The 26,144-nt window shown below is 49.9% G+C and overlaps 1 protein-coding gene across 1 annotated transcript in view; it reads right to left on the bottom strand.

Annotated features, from left to right (window-relative positions):
• Nucleotides 1–814: 814 nt before the first annotated feature.
• LOC144161684 (uncharacterized) overlaps nt 815–26,144 on the bottom strand; it is a 49,654-nt gene continuing 24,324 nt past the window's right edge. The window contains exon 2 of the mRNA XM_077692309.1: nt 815–2,031. Coding sequence (XP_077548435.1) covers nt 838–2,031 — 1,194 coding nt within the window. The 3' untranslated portion in view covers nt 815–837. The remainder of the gene's footprint in view (nt 2,032–26,144) is intronic.

Here is a 26,144-nt window from a genome sequence, read left to right as displayed (position 1 = left end):
AAGGAAGGCGTCGGCTCCTTCTGTTCTTGACCCGCCGCGGTGGCTCAGTGGCTAAGGCGTTGCGCTGCTGAGCACGAGGTCGCGGGTTCGATTCCCGGCCGCGGCGGCCGCTTTTCTGATGGAGGCGAAAAGCAAAAACGCCCGTGTGCACGAGATTTCGGCGCACGATAAAGATCCCCAGGTGGTCAAAATTAATCCGGAGCCCTCCACTACGGCGCGCCTCATCGCCTGCGTTGCGTCGGCGCGTTAAACCCCACAATCAATCAATCAAATCAAATCCTTCTGTTCTTACATGGAGAGATTACCAGAAGGATACAAATCCCAACAAACCCCCGCCTCCCAACAAACAACTACCCAATGGGATCGAGAGACCAACAAATACTTACCCACACCCTCAACTATATAATTAAATAGCCTGCACTCTGCATCGCATTATCTGTCCCTTTTTCGGAGAGTTCGGGCCTCTCTTTTACATGGTGGGTTGCTGTGCACTAAGTCCACTTGAACCCACCCCCCTCCACAATCATTTCCCACTCGTGAGCTTTGGGGCAGCTCCTTGGCCAGCCCTCCCCTGACGCGTCCAGCGCAAGTTTGCAGAAAGGGCCGGGAGAAGGGGCTCGTGCCAATGGGCACTTGGAATGAGGAGGCCTCCCTAAAGACTCTTTCCAATGTGTCAATAAACCTGTTTATTCTCTCAACACAAACGCAGTGGAGACAAAACAAAGGCAGGGAAAAAAAAGAAACAAAACGGAATGAAAAGGCCAGCAGCAAAAAAGTGGAAAGCCAGATGGAGTCAAAGAACGAAGGCGTGGACACGGGCAGAGCAGAGGAGGAACCTCACTTCAAGAGTCGGTTCTTGTAGACAGTATTGGGAACCCCGTCAATTTCCAGCTGCTCGTAGACCCAGTTGCGGTTGCCGCGGCACTCGACGCCACACTTTGCAGAACCGCACTTGGCGCACGGGAAGTGGCAGCCCGGGCAGTCGGCTTGCAGGCAGTCGCAGGCGTCCTTGTTGGAAGCGATGTGAATGCCTTGGTCTGTGTACAGGGCAGTAGAGCGATCCGCCGACATCCCGGTGACGTCCTTGGTCTTCTTCTTGACTTTGCGCTTCTCGCGGTGTCCCGAACCCAGGAAGTCATTCAGGTGGGGATCATCCACGCGCAAATTGCGCAGTTCCCGCTCCACCGCAGTAAGGTTGCTCTTCTTCCGTTTCCTCATCCCCAGGCGGTCGTACTCGACTGCAGAACTGCTCTCTTCCTTCATCGATGCATTCTCCGCATCCAAACCCGGTTGATGCTCGGCGTTCCCTTCCTTTTCTGCGCCTTCAGTTGTGGTGGCGAGTTTATCTCGTGTCGCACGCTCGTCCTCGTTGAAGAAGGCTTCGATTTCCGGGTACTTGTTGCAGAAGCCTTTCAGGCACTGTAAGCACACCGTACGGCCAGGCTTTATTGGATACTTGCCGCGGCACGCCAGCGCGAATTGTCGTGGAACGAGCCATTTCGGCGACGAGGATCCTCGCTTGATGTGGTTGTTCTGCGGGTCGAAGCAAGGTTCGCCGTAACCCTGGAGGTAGAGGTTCTCGTGATACGTGCAGATGTCGTCAAACGCTCTGCCCAAGGAGGACACCAGGATCTCTGCGGTCGAACGCGGCAGTGCGCTGAAAGCTTTGACGTAGTCTTCAAACGGCTCCGAAGTGATGTGGCACAGGGAACGTGTCATGATACCCACAGAGCAGCGGGCCACTACGTCAGTCATCCTTTTGGCTCGCTCCTGGTACTTCTTCGAAGCCAAAACGCTAGCGAAGGAATTGCCCTTCGACGTCCCGTCACGAGATGAACCTTGCCGTTTCTTGATTTCATCGACGCATAGCTGGCAGAGACGCTCGCCTTCTTCCAAGGTGACAACGTTGCGGCACGACTCCGCCAAGAGGTTCGTCACTTTGACCAGGCCTGTCGGCGCCGTTTCGGACTCGTGTAGGCGAAACCAGTCAAGGCACCCCCGCTTGTGTCGCTCCGTGTACAGGTAGAACTTCTGGTGGTGGCAGCAGATATATAGTACGCAATGCGCCGGCGCCTAGCTGAGCCGCGATCGAGTGCTGCTCGTAGGCGGGGAGATTGCTGAAACTCATGATTCCGCTCTCGCCCGTAAAAATCGACTGATGGTATTCGGTGTTGGTAAGCAGCCCCACAGTGCACCAAGAATCGGGATCTTCTTTGTCAATGTCCAACGCCTTAGCTGCGTTTCTGGAGGCCGCCATATCGGTGGTCTTGCCTTGGAACGCTGTCGACGGCCGGCAGCCTCAGCTGAGCTGGCGCTGTTGTAGCAAAGAAATGACGTTTTCCACTCACTTGATGCCGGCTTGTTTCTGCCTGGACTCTAGGGCAGACGTGCTTCTTTTGCGGAAACAACGGGTGAAAGGCCGTATCAAAAATGAAGATGGCACCAAACTGCGCAGTTTTTCGGTCTCGAACCAGGCGACGGCAACGCCACTGTTCTTGGTGAAGACACGTCACGGCGTCTTCTACGCTGGCTTCCACACTGGCTTCCAGGCTGGCTTCCACGCTGGGACGCTGGCGATGCCGTGTCCGCTGCTATGTATCTTCATTGCAGAACTGTGTCGGACTATCTGGTACTTCGCCGTTCGTTATCATTACAATTACTCTCGGACGAAAGGGAGCCGCATTAGCGAAAGCATCGATGGCCAGTTGAACACCTGGGACGCTTCTCTAGATTTGCCCCACATTGCCGTTGTTGTTCCTCAAGGACTGGCGCATACACGATCAGGGGATAGGCCGAACATCAGCGGTTGAAGACAGGACAAAAACTATCTCCCGTATTCACGTCTCGTGACTAAAGCCTGACAAACGGCCGATTTTCCTACGCCACTAAGTATGGCCCGCGTCCACCTTTAGTGGCCCCTACTAGCATTGCTCGTATTCAGGGGTCGTGATTAGCGTTTAGTAGCGGTGATGACCTAACGCGCAACTATGGAAATTTATTCGTGCTTGGGACTTGTTTTTTGCCGTGAATAACTATGGCTTCCGCTTGTGAGGGCTAGCTACTTGGGCCAATTTTAAGCGAATATCTGCCCCACAATGCGCACGGCATGCTCCGTTAATGTTTCAATCAAGCTAAATGTTCAAACAGCGGCACGTATAAACGCCACTGCGGGCTAAGACAACCATGCACGACCAGGAGGCCGAAGCGCCGCGGCAATAACCGATGAAACACCGTCCACGCAATAAGCGCTGTTTGCATGAGCATGTTATTTTAAAGACGATAGCCTTTCTTGGGCTACTTAAATCCAGAAATTTTGGTCTGTCCGTCTGTCTGTCTGTGACTCGATTCAGCCACCCGGCCAAAGTAATTCGATGCCTGCGCTATAGGCACAGCTAAATGCGCCCGTCTAAGTCCGGTGTAATGTTCATACTTGTCAATATTGTTGAAGAACAACAAGGCATTACGCATATATAAGACAACAAATTGATACAGAAGTGATATTTTCAGCGTTCCTTTATAAAAAATCGTACATGTTTGATATTGGCGAGATTAAATACTTCATCAACTGAAGAAAAAAATATCACTCCGCCATCACCTGCTGTCGCCCGCGCCATATAGCTTCTGGCGGCATTTGAAGAAATCAAGTGGCAAGAGTTACGCAAGGTTCCACTAGATAGGTTCCACGTTCTGCTTGCAACGCACGTGGAGTAGGGAAACGCGGTTCTATAAACGTTGAAGCAGAGCACCTCGATTAACGCGCGTCTTCGCCGTACGACAGCGTTCGCATCGAGGTACCCGGTTTGGAGCAGTGAAACGCGGGAAATTTAAAGTGATTTAAGCAAACCTTTGGCGTCCTTGCCTTGGGAGGAGCGCTACGCAAGAGGAACAACATGAGAGGTGAGCAGGACAGCGAAGGCAGGCATTTACTTCGCAAAAGCCGATGAAGACTATCGTCTTTTGACGGCATTTGCAACGAAAGGAGCAGATACGCGGCCAATTTTTTTAAAGTGGACACGACAACCCAAACTATAAATCTGGTATCGCGCGCAATGCGTCGGGGCCATGGGCGCAAGTAAAGCAACTTGTGCAGTTTTCAATCAACCGGTGACTTCAAGAGAATGTGTCGTCTGCGCCACTACAGTACGGGGGAACTGCCTTAGCTCCCACATGCCAATAAAAATGTAAAGAACCAACGCAAACCCTTCTTTACAGTTCCCAGGAGAAAACCCGTAAACGATCAGGTAGGAGCTCCGACAATCGTAGGGCGAGAAATACTCTATTCGATTGTACGAAACCCTTTTTATTGCTTTATTTGTGTCATCAGCAACGCACACGATAACACTCGAATGTCGTTAAGCGCTAGGGGACAATGATTTAGGAGTGTAAAACACAAATCACAAAGAACTCTACTTCAAACGCGAACAAGTTTCACACGTTCTCACATATGTTCCACTTCGGAATGCCGCTAAAGTTTGCTCGCACGCTGTCTGACGTTGCATACACAGAATGCTCTAGCTAAGAAAAAAGTGAAGCGAAATCTTCCATATAGAGATATTGTTCACCGCCTGCGAAGAAAAACCACGCTGCCGTGATGAGTTAGAAATAAAAGATAATTATTTATTTACGGCAGCATTTTGCTAATGTGCATAGACAACAATTGAAAGCAACACAATGCTTTCGGCGTTACCTTTCACCAACCTGAATGTATCCAAATAATCCAATCAGTGACGAGCTCATAATATGCTGTCACGAAAAGGCTATTTTCACATTTTCACAGCAACCTACACCACCCCCCACAACACTGCATCGAAACACTGGGTAGACGAGAAATTTCCATCTTCCGCAATGAAGTCTTCGTCGGCTTCCGCTTGGATTCATTTAAACGAACGTGGGCTGGGAGGTGCGCCTTTGCCACCACGGTCATTACTTCCATACAACTGTAACTGGCTCACACTGACAGCAAAAAACACAAGCTGAAGAAGCAGGGCAACACGGATCACCGCAATAAAATAAGGCAATGGGACTGCTGAACGTATACAGAAAAACCGAAAAACTGTCTTCTCTCTTGCGACAGCCTCACGGCTCTAACGGTCTCCCCGTACGGATCCATTTGAAGCTATGGCAGGCGCCCCCTTCCGCAGAAAGATGGACCGTCCCTCCGTGTGCAAAAGTACGCAAAAACTGAGGGTCATTCCACAACCGCGAGGTTAGGTGGTGTTAAGTTATCCAAGTTTTCGCGGTTTTCGTTTCCCCGCGAGACAAGCCTTAGAATAACTGGATATCAGCACCGCTGTAAAGGGTGGAGACACCCTTTGACCTGTCCCGGGCCACCGCTATTGGGTCAAAGTGCTCAACGCATTGTTCTTTTGGTTTCCCACAAAACCCACGAACGAGAAACCAATAAAATGATTTTAAACTTCGCGAGAGAACAGCGTTGCGGCGATAATTTTAGCGCGGTTTTGATGCAGTGACTTGCTGCGGCGGCGAGCGAGCAACTCAAAATGGCGGCGCTAACGTATTAGTATAGTTGAACACGGATATATCGAACACGGATATATCGAATTATTGTCTATATCGAACAGTGCAAGCATCCCCTTGAAAATCCCATGCAAAAGTATAGGGCTGTTGTGCGCGTGTATCGAACTCCTGATCACGGGCAAATTCGATATATCGAATTCCGCGCCGAAGGTGCCCCTGAAAGTTTGCTTCCTCTGATGGGGTGGAGTTCATGATAATGTTGACTCATCGCAAGAGCTGCCTGGCTTGGTGAGACAGAGGCGGCGTCCGCGGCATTATATCGCTTCGATGGCCTTCAACAGCTGTTTTCACGCTAGCACGAGGGGCAGCTCCATGATAGCTAGAACGCGGATAGTGGTTGGAGCGAAAGGACATAAAGGAGCAAACGAAATTGACCGGAGGCACTCTTTTTCTGTGATTGAGTGGTTTGGTGGCTCGTGCAGGGGGACCGATGCGGCGTTGTATGTTTGTTTTGTTCAAGGCATTCATTACGGAGCAACGAAGGCGGGAATTCGTCGGGTGCAGGCTGCTGAAAAGATGTTGGTTGAAAAGGCGTTCGGAATTCCTCGCAGTAGTTTTAAGGGCGATGCACGCATCAACTTTGACGTAAAGGCGAATGCAGCATGGAGGAAGAAACTTTTCTTTCCTCCATGGAATGCAGCACAACCCGCCCCGGCTATTCCGCAGCGTGTCGGGCGCAAAGCCACTTCGTTGCACGCCTCCAGATGGGGGAGGTGTTCGGTTCGGATACTGAAGATAACGGCACTCAGTGCCTGACAACGTTCCCAACCACCTACTGCAGCTCGAGGTTACGTCAGCGTTATTCGCCTCTGTTGTGGCATAGTGTACAGCGTTGATTTTCTCATTTGTGCGTGTTTGTAATCTTGAAGACATTTTGGCGAACTTTACGACGCGGGAGAAAAAAACATTCCCCCGCATTTCCCCGAAGGGGAGTATGAGGAAGTGCGAAGCACGGGGTGATGCTATGAGGGGGAGTTTGTTGAAGTTTGGTGGCATTTTGCCCGTTAGTTACATTAACACCCCCTCGTGATCACGACGAAGACGCGCGCGCGACTAACTGCAGAGCCGATCCGAGCGAGGAGACTAGCGAGAGAGCACGCGCGCGCCGACCCACGGAGGTCTGGCCGTTTATTGCTGCATATACAGTCGAATCCACTTATAACGATACCGCTTATAACAATATATCGGATATAACGATGGACAACGATTGCACCGTCCAATTTTGTATGCTTTCTATGGTAAAATAACCCGCTTATTACGATGCTCCCGAGCCGCGATATCGGATATAGCGATTGAATCCGGCGTGATCGCCAACTTCAAGGTGCTATATCGCCGGCGCGTCCTCGACAGGCTTTTGCTGAACGTGTGCAACGCCGCACGGGGAAGCCAGGAACCTGACCTGAAGATAACACTGCTCATGGCCACGCAGTTTATCTTCGGAGCGTGGTGTGGAGTTCGCGCCTCCACGGTGCGAAACTGCTTTCGGCAGGCTGGCTTCGTTCGGCGACGTCACGAGGAGGAAGCAGGCGAAGAGGAAGCGATCCCAGGGGAGGCCACGGAAGCACCCGACGATGAAGGGGTGTGACACTTATGGTCGGCGCTTCACGAAGACGCGTCGGGTCTCAACGATTTTCTCCACGCCGACAATGGTGTGGAAACGTCCGAGTGCCTCAGTGACGAGGCGATCGTTCCGAGTGTGCGTGGTGCAGCGGACAGCGGTGAGGGCGAAGACGACGACGCGGCTGAGCAGCCTACCCAGGTACCGTCATCGCACGAGGCCCAACGAATGATACAGTCCCTACGGGACTTCATTTTCGCGAAGGACCTCCCGCTAAGCTATGTGGAGCAATTAGATGCTCTCGAAAAAGATGTGCGTCAGCTTCGCGTGAAGCAGTCAAAGCTGACTGACTATGGCTTTTCTGCAAACGAGTAGTTGCACTACCTCACTTGCATGCTAATAAAATGTTTTCATCTCTCTTGTGGCTTTTTTTTTCTCGACCCGCTTATAACGATTATCGGTTATAACGATGGGATTTTCTTGGCACTTGGATATTGTTATAAGTGGACTAGACTGTATAGGGGAGTGTGCCGCGCCGAGCCAGGTGGCTGAGAGAGAGGAGGCGCGGGCGAGCGCGACGAGCGAAGGGGAGAGGGCAGCGAACGCGCGCAACGGCGCAGCGGCAGCCGAGCGAGGGGAGAGGAGGCGCGAGCGCGTGACGTCACGGCGCGCGGAAGGGGAGGGAGGCGCGAGCGCGTGACGTCACGGCGCGAGGGGCGGCGAGAGCGCGCGCCGTCACGTAGCGTAGTTACGTCACTGCGCCGTTGCCACGGACGCTCTCCCTCCGCTCTGCGCCGTTGCTAAGGGCGAGGTGGGCGGACGGACGGACGGCGGCCGACGCGGGAGTAGGCCCGACTAAGAAGTGCTTCGCACTTAAAACAAGCGACGCTCAAAGACATTTCAATGATAAATAAAGTGCGGTGCTCATCACGCTGCGGTTCGGATTTTCCGTGCTTTGAGGGTCAAAACGGTAAACTACCGTTTTCCACGACTTCAGAAAACTCTCAGTGATGTGCGGAGTTGTCAGATAATCTTCGGATAGGCGTGTTTTATATATCGAATTCTTTCGCGATCCCCTTGGAGTTCGATATATCCGTGTTCGACTGTAGTGCCTAGAATATATTCTAGGCATAGTATAAGTGTCTCCACCGTCTGCGGCACACTTGTGTCAATTGTGGGATACTAGCCAACCCACCCCACCGTTCAGCGCTCCCTCTGGTGTGTTTGCGCCGTTTGCTGGCCGCGGTGCACAGCAGGAGAGAGAGAGAGAGAGAGAGAGAGAGAGAGAGAGAGAGAGAGAGAGAGAGAGAGAGAGAGAGAGAGAGAGAGAGAGAGAGAGAGAGAAATTATATTTATTGAAAGAGCTCCCCCTTATGGGGCGGTTTCGGCTGCCCACAGGGCCGCAGCGGCCTGGAGGCCTCGGCAGGTGACTAGCACCTGGTCCGAAACCTCGGAGCAGAGCATACGGCGTACGACAGACAATTCACGGCGAATTTGAGCACTAATTGAGATATTTGGATAGTTAATAAGCTTAGTAAACGGCCACTCCGCGCCGAGGATTGTAGCGACGACAGAGGGCACACAAACCACACACAGAGAGAGAGAAGGCTCTTTATTGAAAAAGCAGAGTTTTGCCGGCGTTTGTGATCACCTACATGCTTCTCTGCTAGGGGTCGGGGATGTAAGGAGAACAGGCCATAGAGAGAGGTGGGCAGAAAAGAAATAAAAAATGAGAAAAAAAAACGAAGAAGCAAACAAACAAAAAAAAAAAAACACTGGCGTGGTTTGGCGGGCTTGGCGGACTATTTTTTAGATTGTGTTACAGAATTTACAATTTTGAAATGTGGCCAATGTCCTCCAAATATGAAAACAAACGTTTTAGGGCCTGACGCTGCTTCGAGGGGCTAATCCATGGTCCTAAGATGGTCTTCAAAGTTACCTGCCCTTGATCTAGGCGTTCAATATCTTCAAAAAAACAGGATCTTAGTGCCAAGTAGGCCACACATTCTAGTAAGATATGTTCGACGGTTTCTGTGGAAGAACAGTTATCGCAGTACGGGTTGGTCGTCAGTCCGAGGCGAAAGAGGTAACTGTTGGTGTAGGCCGAGTTCAGGCATGCAAGCAAACTGATTAGAGCTAGTAGACATGAAGCAGACGACGAGGAAGGCAAGGAAAACCGTAACAAAAATTGTTGAACGGTCAGGCGCATATATTTAGCCGTAGCCACAGCCACTGTCCCGTGGCAAGGGGGAAATCCATAGAGTTTCTTAGTATATTGTAAGAAATTCTATGGGGAAAATCCACCATGGGGAAATCTTAAAACCGCATGCGCAGCGTTTGTTGATACGTCACAGTCGCGACTACCGCTTGGATACTTAGTCCGCACCGCACACTTGATTGGTGACTTGAATACGGTTTCGCTTAGCCAGGGCCTAATGAGCGCTGAATAGCGTGTGTCGTTATTAAGTGGTAATGGCTACTGAGTTTAGTCAGTCCTTGATAACTATTAAGGCAGAGTATTAGAAACCCTAATCGAGATATAAAAATTACAATTTTTTAAAATCGTATAAATAAAAAAGAAATACAAATTTCACAGGTAGCGACAGCAAAAGACGCCAGTTCTAGTAGGAATTGGTTAGTTGCTTTTTTTAACCCATTCGCTTCCAAAGCCGGCGATCCACCGGCCGCATTCTTCAAGGCCAAACTGCGATTGGCGGGGAGCGCGACCACCGGCGGCGCTGCGAAGCGCGCCTCCGTGACGTCGGCTTAGGGATTCTCGTATTTGTCGTCTGCTTCAATCGGGCTCGCTCTCCCTGCTGCTTCTTTGCGCTCGGTTGACGTCTGATGGTTGTCCGCGCCAGACTTTGCGTGTGCGTAACTTTTTATCATGATGATAGCCTTAAAATCGCATACACTAGCTCAAAGCGTGATTTAAAGTATAGTTTTTGATGCCTCTACGGAAGAAACATTGACGGCGTCGCCCCGTTCCTTGCGAAGCCGGTGCTGTGCTGAGCTCGACGAGTGGGAGCTAGGCGTCAGCTTCTGTATTAAGCAATCTTTCGAGCCAGCTGCTAGTAACCGACAACAGAGAGAATACAAGACCAAAACAAATTCCCGGCCTTTGGAGCTGTCGGCTTTGGCAGAAGGCATTCCGATTCCCGGTTATCATATGTAAGGTAAAACAGTTTTTGCAACCTTGCCGAACGCTCGAAAGTATTGTATCACATCAATTTACGTTGTCATTGCATGAAAGTGTGTCGACATGCACTATAGGCTGCAGAAACTGTAGGTTGAGTGCCAAATAACCCACTGTGTATATAGCTAGGCGCGTGCTGGTTTTATACCACGCTTCTAATCAGCATGGAGATATATTGAACAAAACGAGCAATGTCTACGGTAAATATACGGTAACACCATGTTTGCTCAGACTTGGACGGATATTTCAGTACATTTTCCACAGCCAAATCCTCCCAATATTCAGATATGCGTTATAGGAAAACTGCACTCAAGAGGGGGAGGGTGAGGAGGAGGAGGAAACTTTACTTAACAATAAAATCGACTTGGTTAGTGGGTTGGCTTCTCAGAGTAACGGTAATTTTCCTCAATTCATAAAATGCCATCCCAAATAGACCAGGATTTGTTCTTTAAACCTGGTAGGGCTGGAAAACAATGAAAAGCATCTTATAAATATTCATCCGTTTCGATTCTTCTAATATGCGGGCGTATACTATTTATTTCGTTCGTTGGCGAGTATATCAAGCCCACAACACCGCAATCACGTTATAATTGTTCGGGTTGATAGTCAATTTGTTATGATAACGATGGTTGCGATAGAAATACTGAGCACGAAAGCCGCCTTCGAGTACTGTGGACAACGTTGTTTTGGGTGCGATCGCGATGACGTAGCACAAACCTTCTCATTGTATTTGGGTGTGAATAAACAACGCACGCTGTCGATATGCACCTCCTTGAACGCAGCCATAACTAAAACCAATTTGTGAAGAAAGAACGTGTGCCATACAGCCTGCAAAAAATACCCACACGATCTTTGTGAGCCTCCCAAACATCCCCAAACCTAGTAACATGACGTTTGTGACGGTGCAGAAAAATCAATGCGTTGGGCACACACACAAACACAAAAACATTCATTTGATACCAGTCAACAACAACGAAAGAAAAGGAAGACATCTGCTTTACTTCCTGCTGTGCCATGAGCGCGTAGGGGCCCGCTGCTTGGTGGGTAGCATGAGGCTGTTGTCGCCATAAGAGCATCTCAAAAGTACGGTAGGGAAGCCTACGCATTTTGAACACTTATCGAGGAGCTCTGAGCGCTGAACCTCGCGAATAAGCTCAAAAGGACGAGTTAAACACAATCTTTTCACCGATGCTCTGAAGAAAGTTGTTCTCTCTCTTTTCGTGTGTTGCAAGCTTGTAGGGGATACAGCTTGAAATTATTCAGATGTGTCACAAAGTGGCAAAAATCACTGAAAAAAACTGAATTACTATGAATGCCCTTTTTAATGCACTAGAGCATCAAAGCGGGCGATTTCTAGCACAGGCACTGCTGCCCTTCGCAAGCGGAGGGTAGCAGACGACAGCGGCGCGAGTCCCTAAGCCGACGTCAGAGCCAGGGGGCGCCACTCAAACATCTCACCGCCAATAAGCCGGCGTTTCACCGGCCTCCGGAAAAAATGTTGCTTTTAAAACACCCCGGTAGAAGGCGTTACACTCTGCTTTTTGCCTGGTTGTTTTGTCCTTTTCACACCAGATGGACGTAGTTGTCCAGTATTTCAGACCTGGTTGTCCAAAACAAAAAAACAAAAAATTGGCGGTTCTTTTGGTTCCCGTTTCTCTTTCGAGTTGCTCGCCGCCCTCGAAGCATGGCGTCGCGAAAGAAAAAAAAAGCCTCACGTCACACGTGCGATGAAATTGGGAGTGTGAGAAATGTGGGGTGGCACTTCACATGCCCGTCTGCTTTAAGATGTTCCACACCCGCAAGGTTTTCTGACTGCAGTGCTTTTCAAACTATTTCTTGAACAAATAAAACAAACAAGTGTTAATGTGCGATTTTAATAGCCGGAGTTGTGGAGGTTTCTTTGCGACGGCGTAGAGGGCCGCCCGCAGCGCCGAAAGTTGCGCGGTACAGCACGCGGGGACGGGCGTCCGAGCTGCGGAAGCGAATGGGTTAATAAAGCTCTGGAGGTCAATGCATACATCCCGAAAGCAGAACCCCGTTTCGGAAGCATCAAACAAAAGTTAAGGAAAGTTTATTTTGAGAAGTTAAATAGCAATTCGGGATATATATCGCATCACTCCGTAACTCCTTTGTAATTTAGGGGATTCTGAGGGCTTTACCAGGGGTCTCATCTGCCGAGACGTGCTGGTAAGTGGTGCGTATCCGATAAAACCATCTCTTGCCTGTTTGATGGGGATGGCGAGGATAAAGGAGTACTGGCACGGCATTTCAAAGCTGGGATAACTATGTAAAAGGCTTCCTTTTTATACTGGGATATCTCCCAGCAAGTTTCAACTTTAGCTGTTACGCATAAAATATATCACACCAATTTTATATTTTTCCGCACGAGAAAGCTCACAATAAATACCCTTTCGCAATGGCACCAGCATGACGTCATCTGTTACTCCTGGGCCCCGAGCTGTCGATGTGAAAGCTCTCGTGACGGGCCAACACGGCGGCTGCGGTTGACGCGCGATGCACCGCCGTGTGTACACGTCACGGTTTTGGGACTGACGTCATGCTGCCTGGAGCGTGGAGGTGGTGGAGATCATGGCCAGTCTGGGCGCGCGCGCTCGCGCTTGTTGCGTATTGGCGATGTACGCCTAACATCCCAGTTACACAGTGAGGAAGATAGATTCTTTCAGTACACGCGCGTGCACCATGCTCAAGACGGCGTAGTCAGTGAGCTCAGGTGCCATAGAAAGAGTTGGAAGGTGAAAAAAATTTTAATTCCAAAAACTGAGGAAAAACTAGGAGTATACTAAGCCTGCTTTGATTTGACGTCTCCCTGTGAGACCAAGGAGTGCTGGAGTCTTGTACGGGAGAACACTGCAGGCTGGGATGCTGGTGTACTCTGGTACGATAAAAGGAAGACCTGACTGCTCCACAATGTCCCCACGCACTGTACTCTTCCGAAAGCTGAAAAAAGGAACAGCAGGATTCATAACAAAATTGACCGATAAGACGACTCTTTCTTTAGGCTGAGCTCATGCACTTCTCTAGTGAGTTAGTTCACAGTTACCATAGTTAAATTGTAAACGTTACAGAATCCCCGTCTGCTGTCATCACACGAGCGCCTACGGAGGAAGCATGGTTATAGAAAACGGCTGTAACTTTTGTTCAATGGAAACTATCCCGATACAAGTTAATGACAATTAGCCACTGAGGCGGCTCTAACAATGCCCGAAGTTTCATCTACATATTTATTCCTGAGGTCACTGTGAAGTTGCAAATATTGTGCGATTCCCGTTTACTTTCAATATAAGAGTGTATACGGGATGAAAATGGACAGCCTCATGTTTTTCCCAAGAATAAAGCTGAGTCCTTCCAAGTTTCATTCAACTAATTAACTAGAAAGTATCCTTAATCGCAAATTAGAAACGTGTTCTGTTTCGTTCATTCCTTAGACTGCGCCCAGCTTTGCGGGTCATCCTTCTCCACAGACTTTTTTTCTTGCGTTCCCTTCACCCAAGCAAGAGCTTGACAACATATGTGTCAGAGAGAGAGAGAGAGAGAAAGAGAGAGAGGGAGAGAGAGAGGGATACTGTGGTTGACTCCTCTGTCATGGGAATCAGCAAAACACAAAAGTGAAACGTGCAGCGAAATCTGCAGCTGAGCATGATTTGCGGGTCGGTGTCTGTCTTGTGGGTGTGCCTGGCGCACGACGTCCTGCTGGCGGGTCGCTTCGGCAAAGGTTTACTGGCGTCATTTCCGTGACGAATATGACGTCAGTGAAATATTGGTGTATCGCGGCATAGAACACTTTCGCGTTAAAATGTAAACCCACAAAACGAACAACCCTAAATATAACGTACTCTTTAGCACTACAGATTGCTTCCCCGCAAGAAGACCCTGTGCGCAGGGGTGCACCCTTTACAGGCCGCTTCCTTCGTTGTGCTGGCGTCATTTCCGTGACGGATATGACGACAGTCAAATCTTTGTGTATCCAGGAATACAACACTTTTGCGTTAAAAAGAGTAAACGTTAATTCTTGTCATGAAAAGCAGTGGGGGGGGGGGGGGGGGGTCATATGTCAGAACTAACCACTGCGCAAAGCCAAGCGCGAACTACGGCAGTCGGGCAGATTGAAAGTGGTGGCGTTCCGCCGAAGATCAACTTCCGACCACACGGGCAAACAAAGCCATGAACAGTGCTGATTGGCAAAACGCGGCTTCTTTCCGGTCCGTAACAAACTCCCATGCTTTTCCGCTTTAACCGTCCACCAGAACCGTCCCGGCACGTTCTTCAATCGTGCGGTGGCAGCAAGTGTTCCGTGTAACATCAAGCAAAGAAAAAATAAATTCTTGCATTAATTACATTAACAGAGACGTTGCAGTAAGGTGCGCCAAGCACTCATTCTCTAAAATTGGCTTGTGCGGGTTTTTTTTTCCGTTTTTTGATTAGCAGGCGGTCTTCAAAACATCTAAACGCCGTCGGAGACTGAAAAGATGGGCTACGCGAATTGCGCGCCGAAATGGGCAGCAGTCGAGCGAGCGATGCGCAATGCGGCGTCATTAAATCCTTTCAGTCATCCTCCAGCAACAGGCCGCCTGTTTTTCCTGCTGATACGTGATTAGATGGTTGGCGTGGCACATCGTCTTTTTTTTTTTTGTTGTTGTTGTGCAGGAATTCTACGTCGAACACTTGAAAAGGTATGACGAGGGGTGCTGGCCATTCCCTAGCTGCGTACGTTTGGTGGCGCCAGGGTAGCCAGTGTGCCGATAAGACGCGCAACGTCACCGCTCTCGGCGCTATTTCTTGCTGGGTCCGCGCCGCGTAGCGACGTTGTAATTCTTTCTCGCTACGGGCGGAGGCGTTGGTTGCTGAGAAGGGTGTGCGTTTCTTAGCAGTGTACAGCGTTGTATCTGTGCGTGTGTTGTGCGGCTTGTGCCTTTGGGAAAACCGGACTGTGACTTCGGAACACCGGACTGTGTTGCCGGCCGTGGTTCGGGAAACGTGACTGCTATCTCGCTGCGCTTGGAACCGTACACCGGCGTCGCGTCCTCGGCGACTCGTCAAAACGGTGAGTTCCGTGGCAAAGCCGCGGGGCGAGTGTGTGCGGGCTAAGGAGCCGGGCTTAGGTATAACATTGGTCTGTTTTGACATCGTCCTCTCGAACGGAGCGGCATTCGCTCGTGAGCCCACCGCTTCTTAGTCCGCCACTCGAGGGACATTGTCGTCGTGAAAGCCTTGCGATGGGCGGTTAGGCTTCAGCTGTCGAGGCAGCGGCGCAGTGGTCGCGTCAACTCTGCGCTGCTGCCCCTAGGCCCTTTAGCTTCCGGGACGGCAACGTAATGGCCCATGTGGGACCTATGCGTTGCGGCCTCGATAGGGATAGCTCGCAAGCCCTCGCGAGGTTTTTGCGACGCTCAGTGTTTCTTTCCGAACGCCGTGAGGACTGGACAAACGTCATGTAAAATTCTAGAGGTTTTCTTTTTTACATTAAACTATACGGCACTGTCATGGCGTGTGCTGTACTCTAACGGCGTTCGGAATTCTCGCCAACTCGTCTAGCGCCCATGAAGCACGGATCCCTGCTCAACGGTTCGCCGCTTCCGATGCTGTCCGGAGCGGCGGCAAAGGCGAGTGCTCGCTTTCGTTGTCCTCGGTTCGTTTCAGCTGGCCTGCCTGCAGTCTACCGTGCGTTCCCCTCCCTTTGCGTACTGTCTCATTTCTGTTCACCTTCACGCAAACACTCACTATGGGCATTTAGTCAGGCAGGCACACGTCTCAAATCTGTCCTGTCTTTAGCTGGCCGCTCTTTGTAATAGGTTTTCTAGCCAAATAAAGCTGTTCCTGTTTTCCCTCGGCTACTGCGCAACTGAATTGCTTTCCAGCTTCCCTTTTTTCCCGCCTGGCGTGTTCCCTGGAACCCGTTCTCGGTGAGTTAACGGCCTTGCTGCTGCGGGAGTTGTTTCTTACATCGTTTTTTTTTTCTTCTTTCGCAGGTACACCTGGCCGTGCGGCGAATTGGACATCTTTTTCCTGGACTTCGTTCCCTGTTGCCGTGGTCCCGTTTGCCGTGCCCCGCACCAAAGCCCGTGGTTCCGGCGGCTGCCTGAAGTGTTCACATCTTTGTACCTGGACTCTTGTCACCTATAGTTGCAGAAATTAAACTGTTCAAACCATAACACTCAGTGTCGCTGTCTTGAATCCTGTGCTCGCCGACTTTGTCGGCTTGAGCGCAGTGACCGCCTCCCAAGTTTTTTGTATAGCGGTAGAGACGACCGACCGGAATGTCGGCGTCTTATCACAGTGTTCAGCAGCGAAATAGGCGAAATTACGCGCACGCGCATACGAGGGTGCTGTAAGATTCGTCTGCTACGCTGTTTCCTTGAGAGTGGTATACCCCCTAACACTACATCTGAATGACTTTGTGCTCCACGCTGCTTAGCTACCTTTCGCGGTAGCGAAACTGCCTTGCAAGATAAAAACAGGTGGGTTGCCCAGAGAACAGCGGAGCGGACGACGCTCCCAGAAAAAATGGTTCTATGCGCGTGCGCGGACACTCTCCTACTTTGCCGGTGAACACCGTGATAAGGCGCTGAAATCACGATCCGTCGCCGCTCCCGCTGTATTAAAAATTTCCAACTGTAAGGCCTTCCCATGTCATCGTGGTTGCCGGAAGGGTACGTATACTGTCACTAGGAAACTTATTTCAAGAACCATCAAAATCTAGTATTCCAACAATCCTCGCCGGATTCCTAACCAAGTAATCGGCACAGAACGCGGTGCGGGTGCAGGTGCCCCGAAAGTAAAACGGAGCATGCGAGCGGCGGCTAAGCTTGGAAAAAGTGCCCGTCAGCACGCACTGTCCAATGCGCAGCAGAGCGAGGGGGTGTCAGCTCACCCAGCTGGCCCGTTCTCTGCGGCTCCCCTTATCACCGACTGGAAAGAAGCGGCGATTTGCTGCCATCACGGCTGCTCAGAAGCTGTTCCAACGCTTTATGCCATGCTGTTTTCCCGTAGTGGTTGGAAACGCTCATCGTCGGCGGATAGCCACCAATTTCCATCTTCGTGACTGCCGTGGTTCGGGGTTGGCTTTGCGCAGTGGTTAGATTTCGCGTATGCTGTCAACTAATTGCTTCGCTGAAGGGAACGCAAGAAAAAAAGAAAATAGATTCCATCCACTCTGTAACGAAGAATAGAGAGTTTTAGCTGACCGTTTCTGACGGTCCGCTCCGCTGCGATGGCAAGCGGGAGCGCCATTGCGCATGCGTGGCGCACTAGAGCGCTAACGGCGATACCGGAGTGCGGCCCCGCTCCGCTAACCGGGGCCTCTTAGCGGACCGTCGCAGCAGCTTACGTTTCCGCGCGGAATTCCAACATGGCAGCCCCCGCGAGGCGAGCGCGCTACGGCGAACTCCGTTTCTTTAGTTGTCACCCGAGCGGCGATATCGCTAAATTGCTTCCGAATAGTCAAAGGTGCCACACACCTCAACGAGGTTTAGAACGGAAGCGAAAAGACGCCCACCGAAGCGCAGGGCTGCTTCTATGCAGCGCCAAGACAGACAGCCGTGTCTTGGCTATTCATAAGTTTATCGGCTTCTTTTAAATTATTTAGAACCATTATACCGTATCAGCGGCTACACTATACAAAAAAGGCTAAAAAACGTGGTATTTTGATTTATTTGCGCGACCGAATACAAATTCTTATGTTTCCTTTTGGGTCAAGTTTGGTTTACACACGCGCCGTAGACAGCATAGCGGGGCGTCAAAAACGGTCAGCTGAAACTCTCTAATGACCCGTAAAGCTGGGCGCAACTTGAGTGTCGCCGTTCAAGGAGCGAACGAAGCGGAACACATTTGTAATTTGCGTTTGAGGACACTGCCTAATCAATTAGCGGAATGAAACTTGAGATGACTGCTGTTTTATTTTAGGGGATAAATGCGGGTCTACCCGTTTCCCTCCTGTGGAAACCATGTATTGACAATATTAACAACTTAACTTTGAGCAACATAATAACGAAAAGTAGATGGAACTCGGCGTAATGTTAAATCTGTTTTAGCGGATAATTTTCATTGTAACTTGTTTCGGGATCGTTTTCATAATACAAGAATTGCAGCCGTTTCTGTAAAAATCACTTCCTGCGTAAACGACGTGAAATGACAACAGGCGGGAATTCCGTAACGTTTACAACTTACCTGTTAAACAATTACGAGAAAATAAAACTTGGCTTAACGATAGTCATTTTAGCGGCCAATTTCAGCGTTATTTTGGTTTCTACTTTTTTTTTTTTAAGGTGCTGCCTTCGGAGGAGAAAGGTGCGTGGAAACATTCTGGAGCAGTCAGGGCTTCTTTTTCCCGTACCAAGTCAGCCGGCGTCCCATCCTTCCTGCAGTGTCCTCCTGTACGAGACTCTATGAATTCTTCCTCCCGCCACAGCAAGACGTCACACCGAAACAGACTTTGGACTTTGAGAATTTTGGAATTAAAGCACTTTCCTGAACTATACCCTCGCCTCTTCCATTGCGACTGAGCTCGCTGGCTACGGCGGCTTGAGAACGGTGCGCATGCATGTACACAAATAACCTATCATCCGCACTATGAAATCGGGATGTTAGGTGAACATCGCCTCTGCGCAACGTTTTTTTGAAACTGTCTGCAAATTTCTGATGGAGGCGGAAAGCAAAAACGCCAGTGTGTACGAGATTTCGGCGCACGTTAAAGATCCCCAGGTGGTCAAAATTAATCCGGAGCCCTCCACTACGGCGTGCCTCATCGCCTGCGTGGCGTCGGCGCGTTAAACGCTACAATCAATCGAAACTGACTGCAAACTTTCCCTCGTTATCTGAGGATACCAGGCCAGTCCAGTCGAGGCCATTGACCAGTCTTGAGCTGATAGGGCTCCGTGGAAGGGGACCAGGAGCATTGACCATCTGTTCCAGGGGGAGTAGTAGGAGTTGGCGTACACTCCCCCCTGCCCGCACCCGCCTCCATGTGGTGTCCCACGGGCAACGTCGGCACTCACGAGACCGACGGCTGCAGGTGTGCGTGGCAACCGGCCTAAGCCGGCCGTGTGGTGGAACCAAGGGTTCAAATGTGTCAGGAGCGCCGGGCCACCTCAGCCCGGCGTCCAACCACCACACACCCGGGGTGCGGGTAATCCCGGACTTGACAACCACTTCGGCCTAGCCGGGGTGGCCACGGACTCGACCTACCCTCCTAGCTGCTCATGCCCAAACTGTGTCAGGGCGGACCTCTGCCCCATCCGGGACCCTGGTGAGCAATCTTCCAGAGGTCTCCGTTCGGGAGAATGTCCCCCGGGACCAGTTGCCTGTCTCATATGACAGAGTTCGCGAGTGGTTTTACTCGGCTCTGAACACTACGTGGGTGTATGGATAAGCACCAAGCGTGGACGCGTCAGGTGTCTGGGTACTACCGCGTGCGCACTGGGAACTCCGCTGGAGGCCAGTTCTCAACTGCAGGTCACCCTTTGCGCAGCCGTACAGGGAGCGCGTTCCATCTTGCGTTTCCCGAGTAGGTGAGGATGGGTTCGCCCTGTCCTTGCGATTCGGGAGTTGGGACTCCGGTGGGCAGTGCTGGCGCTTCGGGCAGCCCCCAACTCCACGATTTTGAGCCCCGCCCCCCAAACAACCAAACAACGATGTTGGCAGGTGTAGCTCGGACGGTAAGCTCTCGAGCTGCCCTATTTGCTGCCTCGTTTACTTCCAAATCTTTGTGGGCTGGAGTCCATATAAATTCTACCGGGCGTCGGGTGCTTCATGGCGTCTTGGGTGCTTAGCAGCATGGCGTCTTGGGTGGAGTAGCAGCATGGCGTCTTGGGTGCTTAGCTTTGCTCGGAAACCCAGGATCTCGTTCTCAAGGTATGATTGCCACCGGTTGAGCAGTACATGCTCTAGGACTTTGCCCACGCAGGATGTGAGTGAGATTGGGCGTAAATTGTCGATGAGGGGGGGCTTACCCAGCTTGGGGATGAGCACCGTTTTCGCCTCCTTCCAGCGCTTGGGTAACCGGCCGCAGCGCCAGCACTCGTAGAATTGTGTGAGGGCGGAAATGGCCGCGTCGTTCAGGTTGCGAAGTGCTTTATTCGTCGTTTTGTCAGGCCCTGCCGCCGATCTGCAGTTGATCGTCTGTAGCACCGCCCTAACCTCCCATTCCTCAATGTCTCTGTCGAGATGGGTGTTGACTGCTCCCGTGTAGTTTGGAAGGGGTTCAGGGGGGGTAGAGGGCAGGTATTTTTCGTTCAGACGTCGGCGTACTTCTGACTCGCCAAGTTCCTGCTGGGCTTTGTGTGGGGTGCGGGCAAGGATGTGGCGTTACGTCCCCTTGGCTTTAGTTTCGTCAAGTAAGTGGCGGAGTAGCTGCCAGGTGCGACTATTATGTATCTGCCCAGGGCCGTACCCAGAAATTTTTTTCGGGGGGGGATTATGAATTTTGGGAAGGGGGTAGTTTTGCTGAAAGCAACAGTAAGTATTGTTTACGTGCTGCCTGGAAAAGATTTCGGGAGGGGTTCGAAATAATCTGCCCATCGGCCTCTTAGCAAACCGCATGCCACTGTTGGCGGCAGAGGACGACGCAGAGCTTCTCTATCTCTCGATCGAGCAGCGCCACTTTCTAGCGAAGCTTTCGGCTGTTGCGTTGGTTCCTCCATCTGTTCTGTATGGAGTTCCTTGCTTCAAGGAGATGCGCGAGTCGACTGTCGGCTTCGGGCGGTGGCCCGGATCATATTTGTAAATGTTAGGCGGACGCAATGCGGTTCTACATACGTTGAAGTAGGGCGCCTCGATTCACGAGCGTCTCCGCCGTACGGCAGCGCTGGCATCGAGGCACCCGACCTGGAGCAATGGACGCGGTAAATTCAAATTGACTTGAGCAAACCTTTATCGTGTTTACCTTGGGAGGAGCGCGACCCAAGAGGGTCAACATGAGTGGTGAGCGGGAGAGCGAAGGGACGCATTTACTTGGCAAATGGTCGACAAAGACTATCGTCTTTTGTTGACATTTGCGACGAAAGGAGCAGATACGCGGCCAATTTTTTGGTAGGTTTGCACAAATTTTGTCGTGAGGGAACGGCGCTCAAAAGTGCCATTCCTCTCCCACCATCTCTTCCTTAACGTTGTGATGGCAGCTGCGACGACACACTGGCAAGTTTTACGGCGAAAAATTGAGCTGACTGTAAGCAGATTTAACCCGTACAAAGTGTGCGTGAACGACCAAACAAGAACCTTCTAAGAAATAATACTAAAACAGGCGAAAATTCACTTTTTGAGCACTGAAAACTAATCAAACTGCATTTCAAACCAGTGTGACGTCATTCGGGTAATTTTAAAATCCTGAAAAAAAAAATGCCAGGAAAACTGGGGAGCGAAATGCCAGCTTTAACTTTTCACTTCTCAGAAAACAAGGCATCATTGGCCATCGAAGAAAAGCCGAAAAAGAGCTGCGAAAAGTAACATATTTCAGCCAAAACAAGAGCTTCTCGTATTTTCCCTCGTATAACCCGCACCAGAAATGAGAAACTATCAGGGGTGAAGTAGAGGTGCGGATTATATGCGGGGTATCTCCTTTGGGGCAGCTTCACCGCAATGCGTGTTGGGCCGTGATGCCCCTACAGCAGTAATAGCGACCAAGACGCTGTTATCCCGTTGACAGTGCTTATTTTGCACACACAGCTCAACGACATACCAGCCTGAAAAAATGTATGCGGCAAGTCATCTAGTTACATAGCCAGCTAGGTAAGTTCTTTTGCATAAACAAACGTGTGATGTTGCTTGAGTAGTAGCTTTGGTCCATCCTCTTATGTATAAAATATGCGGGCAATACGTGGGGTTATATTTTTCAAATCGTTGACGGAAAGTAGAGGTGCTGGTTATATGCAGGAGGGGCGGGTTATACGTGCGAAAATATGGTATTCAGCCGTTAGGATCCCTTTACGTTGCCGCATGGGGAATTTCGGGCCATTTCCTATATTCTCAACGCCAGATTTTTCGCCTCATGTTCTCGTATGAATGAATTCAGCAGCCACAAAATCGTAAGCAATAGGAGTACTTTTGTCGGGTGCGTGAGAAATGAGACCGCAATGCGTAAGCCAGAAGACACACTGTGGAGAGCCAATCTTTATTGTTTTTACTCAACGAAGAAGTCTCAATTCTCCAAAGACCAATCGACTGCCTTCTTGTGTTTTCGTACAACCCAAGGAGAGTACATGTTTTTTTAGATGCGGAGCATCTCATGCACGGGACTGTGTCCCTCCCTCCCTTGTCCGCCATCCCCACTCTACTGCGCATGCGCGTCTCTTCAGCCTCGTCAACGTTTGGGCTGACGTCAGCGCAGTCCACTATAAAAAGAAATAGTTAGGTGGCGCCGCCCGGTTTCGATCCCACGACTCTCTGGCCGCAACGGGAGGTACGTGGCGCTCTTCCCACTGCGCTACAAACCGAGACGAGAGCATGTGCTACGAACGCGCCTTATGTCCTTCACTCATTCACACTACGTCAAGAAGCTACTGATACAACGAAGGCACGCGAAGCTGAACGTCAACGGAAACGACGAACTGAAAAGTAATGGGAACTTCAGTCGACCTTATGGCTGCTTCGCATACTACTCAGGGTTCTCCTACGGGACGATGGTGTAATTTTTTTTATGGTAACCAAATACGCCCCGCAGAGAAAGCATGCGACAAGTCTAAGCTCTGCATGGATGTTCTTTATGCGGCATCGGAAATATTTCCGGTGTATGCAATCTTCGCCGCCTGGACCCGCCTCAGGAAGGTGTTCTGACGGATAATCTGATCGGAGTCCGGGGTGCAGTATTGTAATGCTTCCAGTCTTCTGCGTCTTTCCTTAACCGAATTTTATTGGAAAAAAGAAACCAAAATACAAGACAAAGCCCAATTTATGAACGTCAAGTTAACGTAGGCGGAGCATTCACACACGAAGTTGCTAGCGGTCAAAGGGGCAATGAAGATAAAATACAACCTCGTTTTAATTTAAAGAACTTGCCTTTGGGGACCCACCCAGTTCCATTGCATCCATGAAAAATGCTTCTCAAAAAAAAATAAATAAATGCTTGGCGATCAGTGCTACTAGACAGCTTCAGACCGGGTCGCTACCAACCCCGGCTCTGATGCACCGAATGTATCCGGAGGCGTACCCGACGGACAAGTGCCAGCTCTGCTGCAGTGAAACTGCGGGCCTGAAGGACATCTTAAGGGACTGTGTCGTGAACCCTGTGGAAGCGACGTCAAGAATACAATACGACGTCATTTCATACTTTCAGCTGTATGCCGTGCACAAAGTTCCGTCCTGTCCACTGCAGTAGAAGTGGAGGAAAAACAAAAATAATTCGCGTTTATTTCCCTTCCTCTAAACACCAGTTCCTCATTTATTTACCAATTTACGAACGAAGTCATTGCATTGTAAGCCGTTGCACGAAGCCATGAATAATAAAAATATTATGTATGTGGGTAGCGTTGTTAATTCTTCATATAATGCAACGGGAACTTAAGTTCTGTATTTAAAGTACACCACATTGCTTTTGTCATAATTGCATGAAAGGCCTGGTTTGTGCACAAGAGGAACACACGAGATTGCTTATTTATTTATTTATTTATTGGCTGCGTCTAATCTCACGGCAGCCGGGAGAATTACCTCAGAGAAATTCTCACGGCAGTTTCCATAAAAGCTGGCCGGCCTATAATTTGCTGAATAATATTACGGCCCAACGTAACCTAACGTAACACAACCTCCCCACCCCTAACCTAACCTAACCGAATGCGTCATTACCTACCCAAATTCAGCCAAACTGCAACAAACCTGATCTAACCCAGCCCGACGACACAGAACACAACCTACATTAAACGTAATTCAACCCATTCTGGAAGTCCTGTGCGTCGATCTCTTGATACAGTAAAAACCAGAATATAAAATACGTTAACAAAATCACGATGACAGAAAAATTCCGAACGATAAAAAAAAAAACAAAAAACACCGCCCTGCCGGACTCGAACCTGATCCTTCGCGGTTAAAACCGACTAAAATACCGCAGCGCTACAGGGGCAGCCGTAACCATGCTTTTTAGGGAATATTTATCCCATATAATTTTCGAATAGCGTTCTTAGCCAATGAGAGGCGACTGCCGTAAGAAATGTCTGACGGTAATTCTCACGGTTTCTGTGATAACAGACACTACCTTATTTATTAGTGCACATGCTTGTTTCATTTCAGAGCTCCAAGAAGGACAGGCTATTAAAGTAAAAAAACATACAAAATTAACACAGCGCAATCAACAATTCAGAATTTGCACTTAAGCGTGACACATTTTCAAAAAATGTTGAAATGTCTGGTTCTGTTGTTTTTTTTGCATCTAAACGAGCCAGAGAGTTCAATTTTTTAGTAATATATGTTCCCATTTTTATGGCAATTTTAGTCCATGTCGCAGAAACAGTTCAATTAAAAATTTCGGGCCATCTACACTAATGTGAAACCTGGGGAGGAGCGAAACATGCAGTCTATAAGTGTATTTTTGCCACCATGGCGTTTTGCCAACGGAGATGAAACCGTTGGGGTTTAGGGGTATACAGCTTTACTGTAAAAGTCTATTGTCTTTGAAGCACGAAGGTCTCTAGCGCGAAGCATAAACGAGTGTCCCGGTGTTTTTTTAGTACGGGTTACGTTGTAGCGCGAGGCGGAAACAAGTTTCCCTGGGTTTTAGTACCATGGCTACATGATACGACGATTACAACGACGACAGGAGACGGCAACAGCCCCAAACCCGAAGGGGGTTCGCCCCTAAAAATTGCGCTGAACTGCAGATAAGGAGGGTATTGTGCACCAATTTTGAGGGGGGGGGGGGGGAAACAACATCTTTACTCGCCGGCTAAAAGGTCACGGTGGCTCTCACTCCCTCGCTAGGAGGGGGGTGCCGGCCGCGACTGCTGGCGTGTGATCGCCGCCAGCGCAAACTAAAAACAATGTAAGAATGGCCATTTCGGATCTTTTCAAAACCTTTCACAAACAGAAGCCAAGGTTGTTCTTTATTTAAAAGATTTGCCTTTTTCGTGCGTGTTTTTGTAGCTGCGAAACATGAAATACGATTTTGTTAGTTAGCTGCTTTGCGTTAACGTCTATATAATACGAGAAATGGCAGGTACACACTTGTCTGCTCGTCGTGTCCTGAGAAACTACTGATTATACCAGGCATTGCACGCAATGATGGCTAGTTTGGCTATGAACAAAGGCGTGCAAAGGAAGGGGCAGCTGGAGAAAAATCTACCTCTTGGTTTTGTGCTCATCCGATGGCTGAAGGCAGCAAAAAAGGGCACAGATTATTCGTGTAGGAGCTGTTCTCGGAGAGTAATTTAAAACCAAGTGAGGAGCCTTTTCTTTTTGGGTTCCCGCTGAGACAGACTTGCCAAAAAATATTGGTGCGCTCGGTGCCCCGAAGCTATCTTTGTGCTATGAGGAGCACCGTATATTACAGGGGGTCAGAAAAATATGACCACCTGGGAATGTTTAACGAACATGGAAAACACGAAAGTGTTTCATTCCGGGATTCTCGAAGATTTCACTTACGTCATATCCGTCACCGAAGCGACGCCAGTACAACGAAGCAAGCGGCCTGTAAAGGATGCACCCCTGCACACAGGGTTTTCCTGCGGGGAAGCAACCTTTAGTACTATAGAGTACCTTACACCAAAGTCGTTCAATGCTTCTCTGGTCATGAAACTCGCGGCGAAGTTTCGTACGAGGACAAAGGCTACCGCGAGGGGCGCCACCGCAAATCGGAGGGCATCGGGCGCGGCCGCCTCTGCTCTGTAGCCAGACCGGCGGGCAGGAACGTAGTAGCGG

The sequence above is a fragment of the Haemaphysalis longicornis genome, unplaced genomic scaffold (assembly GCF_048455015.1).
Source record: "Haemaphysalis longicornis isolate Haplotype H1 unplaced genomic scaffold, Haemaphysalis longicornis Haplotype H1 scaffold_12, whole genome shotgun sequence".
In the NCBI taxonomy this organism is placed as follows: Eukaryota; Metazoa; Arthropoda; class Arachnida; order Ixodida; family Ixodidae; genus Haemaphysalis; species Haemaphysalis longicornis.
Note: the sequence above shows the minus strand (reverse complement) of the source record. Positions and strands in the feature narration are given on the sequence as shown.